Here is a 10,405-nt window from a genome sequence, read left to right as displayed (position 1 = left end):
TATGGAGTCTTTACGTATATTGCAGATAAATTGATATTCTTTGCTGGTATCATTATAGGTGTGTTTGAGACATCAAGTTTTTACGGTTTTTACCGCAATTTTTAAGAATTGATGAAATAAATTCTTCTACACCTATATTTTTATTTGAAAATTTTTGGCGTCGATAAAATATTAATAAATCAAGAAAGCAATATTATTAAGAATTTAATTCACCAAAAACTATTGGCCTGTTCAAATAGTAGTATCGATAATCGCACATAAATTGGTATCAATCGAATATTAAATGCGATATCAGCGAATGAGTGCTTAGTTACATCACTAGTTAATCTCATGTGCGCGAGGTCGAATCTTTTTCGCTTTGTGCGTTATAATTTTTACAATATTTTAGCCTGCGGCTAGTTTTTTTTACTACGACTTGAATAAGAAATGACCGCTGAAAACGAACGCGAAATATATCACAAGTTAGAAGCCATGAAGGAGATTAGGTATGAATATTATTGTCAATTTTATGAGATAAGTTCGCACCTGTGGACTCGATCAATAAACACTTGACACCGATTATAGTTCCGTAAATCCTTAAATCCTCAATTTATCGCTGTGATCATTGCGGCGTAGCCTGTATCAAGTACTCCCTGTCCTACAACCCTGAAAAGCTACCGATTCCACTGATATCATGCTAATGTTATTATTGTTTATGTTATCGACTTCGGCTTGCTTTTGAATTGCATAATTTCTGTTAGTAGTTATTACTTCTGACAATAATATAGATGTATTTTGTTACAAGTTTGAGATATTAGTAGTAACTAATTCCGCTCGCTACACAATGAGACCTTCGTTGTTTATTCAAAAAATTCAAAAGTCCTAAGCATTTCTAGGCCATAGTGTCCCCTCTTTCCGGTGGCATCCATTAGATTTCTCTGACTCCTGAGCCTGAGATTCTGATGTCCATTAGATGTAGTGCGCTCAGCACCTGCTTAATTAGCTTGTTGTTTAATCTTTTTGCTGACTTAGTAACTGCTCTAATGCAGGGTTTCTTAATCTTTCTCAAGCATTTTTTATCAAAATTCATTCCTTAACACACAAGCAAGTCTGCAGTCACCTTTAACTATAAATGCTGGGTTTTATGGCAAACCCTTTACAAACACTGGCTAACCCCCCCATATTCCACTTATAGAAACTCACATCTATGTCCCATGTATCATCTAATGGTGTAAATATAAAAAAGTTATTAAAATGCACTTGTTGCAATCTAACGACCTTAGTTACATATAATAATAATTTTAGTTATTATAAGATAGATATATGTATCATGACTTCTTTTTCTTGAACTCCCCATCGGCACACAAACCTCCTCAAGGTTTTGCCCACGATGGGTCCTGTAATATTAACATGCATGTAACTTGTATTATTCAAAAAATTAAAAAAAAAAAAAAAACTATACCACTGAGGCAATGGGGACCTATGCTCTTTGTAAATTGGGGCCTGCTTCGGACCAAGGACCCATGGGATTTTGCCTACCCTTTGGTATCATTTATCCTTTTGTCTAGGAATAAGACGATCACCCTGGAGCGCATAAAGCGGAGCATCCTCACCGAGGTGCGGTCAGGGGACGCCGAGGGCCGCTGCCTGGCGCAGTACAAGCGCGAGATGGAGCTGCTACAGCAGGAAAAGATGAGCCACGTGGAGGAGCTACGACAGATCCATGCCGACATTAATGCCGTGAGATATTAAGTCTTGGAATCTTTTTTAGGGTTCCGTACCCAAAGGGTAAAAACGGGACCCTATTACTAAGACTCCGCTGTCCGTTCGTCCGTCCGTCTGTCTGTCACCAGGCTGTATCTCACGAACCGTGATAGCTAGACAGTTGAAATTTTCACAGATAATGTATTTCTGTTGCCATTATAACAACAAATACTAAAGACAGAATAAAATAAAAATTTAAGTGGGGCTCCCATACAACAAACGCGATTTTTGACCGAAGTTAAGCAACGTCGGGCGGGGTCAGTACTTGGATGGGTGACCGTTTTTTTGCTTATTTTGCTCTATTTTTTGTTGATGGTGCGGAACCCTCCGTGCGCGAGTCCGACTCGAACTTGGCCGGGTTTTTTTTTTCAATTTAAGAGGTATCCTCTTGTCGGTGGAGTATTTTCCATTTCTGCCTCTCGTATTCCATATCCTTGACCTCTTGATACGACACGACACCAGCTTTTTCATTTGTTTTGGAATATTTGTTGAAAATAAGTGACAAGCTGCCAGTTTGAGTATATCTATACTGCTTATGTTTGCAAACTGTTGTAAAAATCATCAGTGTTTGGTGTATCAAATACTCGAAATAGTAGGGAAGAGACTAGGGAATGGTAGTCATTTTCTAATTCACAGTTTCTGTACTGTTTTTGTATGGAAATTCAGTATTGAGAGCACCCTATTTGAGTCTGTTCCTTCAAGGTCCTAAATATCTTAGGCAGACTCGACTTCTTTCCTATAGTTTTAGTAAACATTCTCGTAAAAAGAAATATAATTGTAAATGCATTACCAATAATTTGTTTAAAAATCATTTATCTTGTGACTAGACCACCTGTCCATTGGTCTAAAGAACCCAATTTGTAACCTTAAGCTTGCAGCATAAGGATCAAAATCACATGGATATTTTTAGATTGATACAATGGCATGTTTATTTGTATGTCTAGTTCGGAAATGTGCCGTTACAAAGTGTTTGTTTAGATTGTGGAGAACTAGAGCTATTTTAATCCAACTGTCTAGTCTTGAGTACTCTTTGTTTCATGTGTAGAATAGTGGACTACCACACAAACCGTATACCCTCAAATATGATCTCGATTATTTGTATACCAGTCTGCGTCGGCGACTTGGCAAGCGTAGAGGTTGTTCAACCTCATTTTCATCCCCTTAGGGGTTGAATTTAGTAAATTTCTTTCTTAGTGTACCTATACCACGTTTCATAAGTGTACATTTCAAATTTCAAGGTCGAACCGTCAACATTTTGGCTACAGGTTGCCTGACTAGGGCTTCCAAATACCGGACTTCTCACAATACCGGTATTAATACCGAAACTGTCTTCATCAATACCGGGATCCGGTATTGGATATGAATCGCTTACAAATATATCGTTTTATTAAAAAGGGGAATTAGAAAGGCTCACTGGAATACCAGATATGTCCTAAAAGCTATTACAACAATAAACAATCAATGCCGCCATCTGCAATAATTATATTTCACACTCCAGGTTGGCAATAATTTTATCCAATTTGTTGACTTCACCTCACCAGTCACATTTGTAGTCCAACTTAACCAACCAGACAACATTTTTTCAAATTTCCGTCAATATTGGTTTGCCATTATTACAGTTATCCTTGCTCTTTCGTTTTATTTTTTGATAAAATTATAAGAACTAATTATGTTAATGTTAACGTCACTATCATCATATTCATCACTCACATAACTTCAGGATTCATCCACCACCAACTACCAAATATTTATCTGACGCATTAGGCAACCATCTTGTTTCAATAATAAAATGCGGGCTAGAGACCAGTTAGAGTTAGACCAAGTAAAGTCTGCAACGATTTTGATAGCATACACAGTACGCAGTGCAAGTGTTATTTGTACGTCATCATTTCATAGAAGTTTGACGTTTAATATAACACTTGCACTGCGCGTGCTATCAAAATCGTTGCAGACTTTTCTTGGTCTAACTCTAGATGCGTCTGACGTTTAGTAAGTACTTCGTACATAAGTTCCGAAAAACTCATTGGTACGAGCCGGGGTTTGAACCCGCGACCTCCGTATTGCAAGTCGCACGCTCTTACCGCTAGGCCACCAGCGTAAGAGCGTGTGTAAGAATGTCATATAACATTTATTTATTTTATCATTTTGGTTCCAGATGGAAACAGTAATAAAACAGACAGAAGAGTCAATGTCCCGGAAGTTGTCAGCGGCGTCCCGACTCCACGAGGACTATCGGCCGTTGAAAGCGGAAGTGGATCTCCTACGGCGGCAGTGCCTAGGCCTGGAGCGACTTCCGGAGTTACATGAAGAGGAGGGTAGCCCCGTCACACCAGAGTCAGTATCTGTCTCACTTTATGCCCGGTTCACATTATTCCAGTAGCATTCCAGTCCAGCAATCCAATCCAGTGCTGGAATGCTACTGGAATAATGTGAACCGACACTGGAATGCACTGGAATGTACCCATTCCAGTGAGCATTCCAGTCCAGTGACTGGAGAGACCGTCAACTTTTCATTCCAGCTCACCCAATCCAGCACCACTGGAATAGTGTGAACAGCCATTCCAGTTGCATTCCAGTATTGGATTGAACGTTGAACGGTGAAAAGACTGGAATATGCCCGGTTCACATTACTCCAGTCCAGTAATCCAGCGGGCTAATCCAGTCCAGTGCTGGAATAATGTAAACAATATGATCCAGTCCAGCACTGGACTGAATTAGCCCGCTGGATTACTGGACTGGAGTAATGTGAACCGGGCATTAGCTGAAGACTCAGCCGTTGTCTTATTTTTTAGGACTGTGAACCGTTCTTAGTTTTCTTTCTGTGGACAGGATTTGAATGGTTTCTTAGCTCGAAGACCTTCTTAAGAAGATTAAATGACTTATTTTATTACCAACTTGATAACTGACATATCAAGTTTGTAACAAAATAAGCGTCTAAGTCTGTTATAATATAATTCACTATTCTCTAGATGGCCTCGCACGTTCATAAGTAACTTCAATGAAATGAAAATATATTTTTAATTGAAACAAAGTTGCACTTGTTGCGTTCTATGTAAATAATAATAATAAAATAAAAACTTTATTCAAAAAACATAGTCATAAATTTAACATTAGGTTAATAATATCTTATAAAGTAAGGCTTTTTATTGACTTCTACCTGAACTAGGAAAATCCTGTATCTCAGGTTGAAAAAAATAAAAACTAAAAATACTTAAATAAATTACATAACGGCAAACTTATGAGTTAAATTTGTGTTCATTTAGGTAGGTATCAGTTTGATATGTTTACATTCTAGAATTATGGCTAAATAATGATTATGTGCTTACTATAAAAACAAACCATACCTATAATTCTAAAACTAATTACATGGCAATTCATTTAATTTAATTAATAATAATTACTACTTAATCTAGGTTTGTGGCGTATGTTATATGTATTTAAAAATTCAGTTTAACTATTAGATAGTTAAACTGAATTTTTAAAACTATTGATACAAATTCTACCGTCATTTTTCTCGTATAGTAGGCCACTAAAGAAAGGCATTGAGGTAATAGTACATTATTGTCGAGGCTCGGAAGTAGCTACTTGCAGGCTGAGGAGTCGTTTTAAACGGACGACCTTGGGAGTCCGTCTAATTGAATCCGAAGCCAGCAAGTAGCCTTCTAGCCGAGTCATATATAGTGCTTTTCTCAAAAATGGTGCAAGAAATATAAATATTTTACAGAAGCAACGTTCTAATTTTCACAAAAAAAGGTAAAACCATTAAAAAGATTTGCTTGCCGCCTTTAAAAAAAAATACGCCAACGTATTTGAAACACCTAAATAGTCGCGGTACCAACATTATAATAAGTGCTGATTATCTGTTTGGCTGTTTAATGGACCTATGCCTTCATTTGATATGGCCATTTAAACTTTTAAAAAGTTTGGAACTCGTTAAATAATGGAATTTGTATGCAACATTGCAGTCCCGAAATCGAGACTGCAATGTTTTTAACTTTTTAATTTTTTGACTGACCATAAACTACGCACTTCGCGACCAATTTTTTAAACGGCAACGTCGACTTTGCCGTCCATTTTTGAGAAAAGGTATTTGAAAGGGTATTGTCAGGGGGGTGTCACTCCGCAGTTTAGGTACATTTGGCCGGCGCGCCCATCGGACAGGCGTATGGCAGTGGGCTGCCGCTCGGCGTGCACGATAGTCGTGTCACGTGGCGCTCGCGCAAAATTGAAAATACACAATGGCTTCGAAACTTACTTCCGTGAGAATCAGACATACTATCTCCGGATAAAAAATGTATGTTTACATAATCAACGTTTGTAATTCCTACATATTTATCTTAAAAATAATGAATCAGTGGGTATAAAGTCTATTTTTTTATTCGGTAGACTAAAATGACATTTCATAGTATGAAATCATGAAATGACACATGATGTTCATACTATGAAATGTAATTTTAGTCTACCGAATATAGACTAGGTATAAAAACTTGTCAAGTGATAACCCCGTGCCGACACTCACAGCTCGGTCATAAAACTGCGGCGCGCAAAGGAGATTCACGGTTCGTGCGCGGTTTTAAGTTTAAATTTTGCTTGCAGGCGGCGATATAGGTATAATTTTATACCTAAATCTGACTTTTGTGAGGGAGTGAATTTTCTGTACGGTAGTACTATTAGTTATTCTGTGGTATTGTGTTGTTTCAGCCGCTTCCCCGCGCTGTCCGCGTCCGCGCCGCGGCCGGTGCCGTTCCTGGCGCCGGCGCCGGTGCGCAAGCCGCCGCCGCCGCCGCCCGCGTTCAGGTCTGCTCTCGACCAAGATTTCCTTACCGTCTCGCTGAGGTTCGATTTGCGTTTTTTTCTTTTTTTTTTTCTCTCCCTTCACCCGGATTTCCTGTTCTTTGTATACTGAACGGTAGCCTGATTTTTTTCTTTTAAGATACATTTTAAAAGTAAAATATAGCTGATCAACCAAATCTTGTCAGTAAAAAAAGGCGCAAAATTCAAATTTTCTATGGGAAGATATCCCTTCGCGCCTACATTTTTAAAATTTGCCGCCTTTTTCTACTGTCAAGATCTGGTTGACCAAGTATATTTGCTTTACCATATAATAATATAATAATTTAAAAATAAAGCTCCAATTTACATTCAGTGGCATTTCTCTACTTATAATGCAATTTTGGACTTGGGTAGTAGTCCAAAATTGCATTATTTTAGATTAAAATTAAAAAGAGGCTGTTCAGAATACAAATCATTGTTCAAGTGTTAAATAATTTTGTTTATTATAATTATATTTTTAAATAGTTTTCATTTAGTTATTCGATTTGGTTGCTTCAACATTTCCAACATTTCAGATTTTACAATGATTGCTATCCGCCTTGTCAAAAGATCCAATCTTTGATTTAACTGTGTTAAACCACAAACAAAGCGCAACACGCAAGATAGAAAACTCGAATTCTAGGCAATTTTAAACTTACACTCTAAACGAATAACCCTGCATACATTAATTAATTAAAATAATTAATGTAATCCTGCATAATCATGTCTTGACCAAAATTGCCACAACACAGTTTTCGTCCATCGTGCTCAATGATTTTGAACTTTATTTCAAAGTGATAGGATTTAATTTGCGTAATTTCCAAGGGTCGGAAAAACGCCTGTCAATTTGAAAACATAACCATAATTTAGGACCCATTTATGAGACGAAAATGTTCGTTCAGTCTACGGACGTTATTGGGGCATATTTAATCGTTGACATTGGTATAAGGAAATCTGTTGTACGCAATAGTGTTATAGTGTCCGACCGAAGATTCGGTTTTGGCCATTTTCGGCCATAAAATCATGTATCGGCCGTAGTTTCGGTTTCGGCCAAAACACGGCCGAACCTTTCGGCCGGGCCGAAACTTACGAAATGGTACTTCATACTATGAAACTAAACTATGTGATAAAGGCCAAAAGTTGGGGAGCAAGTAGGACAACAATATTTATGTATACAGAAATTAATTGGTTTATTTACAAACAAGATATATACAGTGTATTACTAAAAGAAATTAAAAACTAGCTTAAATCTAAAATAGGCCCTTGAGGCATTGTACCAAGGATGCTGGCGACATTTCCTCGCTGTATCGCAATGCTGATACGTTGTGCGAGGTAGCCGCCAGCTCTTCGGTCACCAGTTATGTCAACCAGACGCTTCGCGATTTCTGCGAACAACTTATGGTTTATTAGAAAACACAATTCCCCTAATGAGCTCGCCACTGGACGGTCGACTTAATATGTGTATAAAAGCGGTTTAATGACATTTTTTTAACGATTTTAAGAAGTTTACAATAGTTTCGTGTTCGGCCGAAAATAGAGCCAAAACCGAATTTTCGGTTTCGGCAAGAAAACATGTTTCGGTCGGACACTACAGGGTTATATTTTCAAAAAGACGAGCGTTTTTCCAAGCCTTGGTAATCTCTGACCCTTTTCCCAGTGAATACCATACTTCGTCCAATATTTCACAATATTACTGTAGTATTTAGGCTGAGAATCGATATAGAAACACGGAGGTCACGTTAACAGTTTAATCTATAATTACAGACTGCCTGAGGGCATAGAGAAAAAAATACATAGAGTGCTCACTCCATACATCAGTTTTAGTACCAAAAAGACTATTAGCATCGAGTAGCGGAACTATCAGTACTGCTACTTGACAATAGATGTAGCACCGACCGGAAAGTCTTGTGCTGTTGAGATAAGACTTTCCGGTCGGTGTAACATCTATTGTCAAGTAGCAGTACTGATAGTTCCGCTACTCGATGCTAGATGTAGACACTGAAATTAATAGTCTGAACTGATGTATGGAGTGAGCACTCTTGTCTATGCTGAGGGTAGGTGGTACAAATCCCAACTACCGACAACATACCTATACCATAATTACCCACTTATTCCATTATTCAGGCAACAGCCCCCGCCGATGAAGTCCTGCCTGTCTTGCCACCAGCAGATCCACCGCAACGCGCCCATCTGCCCGCTCTGCAAGGCCAAATCCCGCTCGCGTAACCCCAAGAAACCTAAGAAGAAATAGTCTAACTATACATGTCGTTAGTATTGACGGATTTTGTTTATTATAGTCCAGAGCCCGTACCATGAGTCACTGACAGTGTCAAAACTGACATTTACGCTATCGAGAACGTAATTTACTTTCTATACATCTCGTTTGCACTTATGTGCGAGTACGAGCGAGATGTATAGAAAGTAAATTACGTTCTCGACGGCGTTTATGTCAGTGCCAAACTGATGGTAGCCGTACTGGAGTGAGCCACATGTGCGGTCAAGTTTATATATAATATATCGTATTTAAAACTTTCGCGTTTTGAACACATATTAACTCACATTTATAGACGGGTCTATGGCGAAATTCATTACCTTTATGACCAGTGACACCTGTGTCAAAACGTCGGTAAATAAATTTCGCGATAGACCCGTCTATAAATGCAAGTTTATATAGTCGACTTGAGAGTAAATAAGTGCTTTTATTGTTTTGGAAGTAGGTATAAGAATCTTATGCAATCCGACAACATTAGGAAGAAGTCTATTTGATGTTTATTTATCGAATCATACTATATGTAACATGTCAGTATATATATACCACATTATTACATCGTGTCAGATTTTTAAATAAATTGCTACTATTTGTTGTGATAGTAAATAATCCCCCAATATTACACTTTACTGTGTGTTTTAGAGTCGAATGCACTATGGTATTTTTTTGTTTAGTTTTGAAGGAAAATTATTAGATTCGTATAAAACATGCACGCACTATTGAACTTACGGTATATTAGAATTTTAATTGCGATGGCCTACTTTTTGTATTATTCTTATCCGACCTCTTTCCTTAAAAAAACATGCATTCATATTATATTAAAAATATGCATACCAAGGAAACACGAAGATTAAAAAATATATATAAATACGCATACATAGACAACGTTATGATAAATTATAGTATTTTTCAACTAGGTACATATTTTAATGGGTGCCAAATAATAGAAAAAAAAAGTAACAATATATATATATATATATATATATATATATGTACTTATAATTATATATTTCGTTACAAATTTGTAGAGAGCTCTGCTTGTCAATGGGGTTGGCCGGTCGAAGTATTTAGCAGATGGCGCCATCATAGCTTGCCCTGTCAATCCCTAGAATTGTGTAAATTTTTTTGATGCCCTGGATGCCAGCTCTTTAAGCGAAATCTCTTAGAAAAAGGGGCAAGATATGATAATTTATAACCTTTGACAGTTGCCAACCCCATTGGAAGACATTGTTTGATAAATTCTGTATTTAATTAATTACGTTAAATTTGTAAACATGAAAGTATTTGAAGTTCTAAATGTATTTATAGGTATTGATTTTACTGCCTACTTGCAATATTATAGGGCATTGAAAGTCAAAAGTAGCGTTGTCCAATCAAAAAACATTTAAATTGTGCCAATCATATTGAGTAGACATTGTAAACATCCTTGTTTTCAATAACGCATGTAGATTTTGTAAATAGTGTTAGTTTAGGTATAGGTTAGGCTAGTATTAAATTGTGGAGTTCAAGTAGTCTCTACATATAAACCAATAAGCAAGGATGTGGCCCTGACATCAATTCTCCCGTTTAACTTAATTTTAT

At 37.3% G+C, this 10,405-nt stretch overlaps 1 protein-coding gene across 2 annotated transcripts; it reads left to right on the top strand.

The window, feature by feature from the left end:
* Positions 1–317: 317 nt before the first annotated feature.
* LOC134651433 (zinc finger C4H2 domain-containing protein) lies at positions 318–8,849 on the top strand. 2 transcript variants are annotated; one of them, XM_063506540.1, is made up of 5 exons: positions 318–485; positions 1,548–1,719; positions 3,899–4,077; positions 6,445–6,540; positions 8,680–8,849. In XM_063506540.1, the coding sequence occupies exons 1-5, from the start codon at positions 427–429 to the stop codon at positions 8,804–8,806; spliced, it is 633 nt and encodes a 210-aa protein (XP_063362610.1). In that variant the 5' UTR covers positions 318–426; the 3' UTR covers positions 8,807–8,849. The 2 variants fall into 2 exon arrangements, with proteins under 2 accessions (XP_063362610.1, XP_063362609.1); XM_063506539.1 differs by having other exon boundaries at positions 6,445–6,579.
* The last annotated feature ends 1,556 nt before the right edge of the window (positions 8,850–10,405 follow it).

Source organism: Cydia amplana, chromosome 10, assembly GCF_948474715.1.
Source record: "Cydia amplana chromosome 10, ilCydAmpl1.1, whole genome shotgun sequence".
NCBI classification, from domain to species: domain Eukaryota; kingdom Metazoa; phylum Arthropoda; class Insecta; order Lepidoptera; family Tortricidae; genus Cydia; species Cydia amplana.
Note: the sequence above shows the minus strand (reverse complement) of the source record. Positions and strands in the feature narration are given on the sequence as shown.

Bases quoted from the DNA above. Each gene is read 5' to 3' on its own strand.
- LOC134651433 (XM_063506539.1), top strand. From the start codon at position 427: ATGACCGCTGAAAACGAACGCGAAATATATCACAAGTTAGAAGCCATG. The intron at 486-1,547 runs GTATGAATATTA...CCTTTTGTCTAG, and splicing joins GAAGCCATGAAGGAGATTAG to GAATAAGACGATCACCCTGG. The intron at 6,580-8,679 runs GTTCGATTTGCG...TCCATTATTCAG, and splicing joins TTCCTTACCGTCTCGCTGAG to GCAACAGCCCCCGCCGATGA.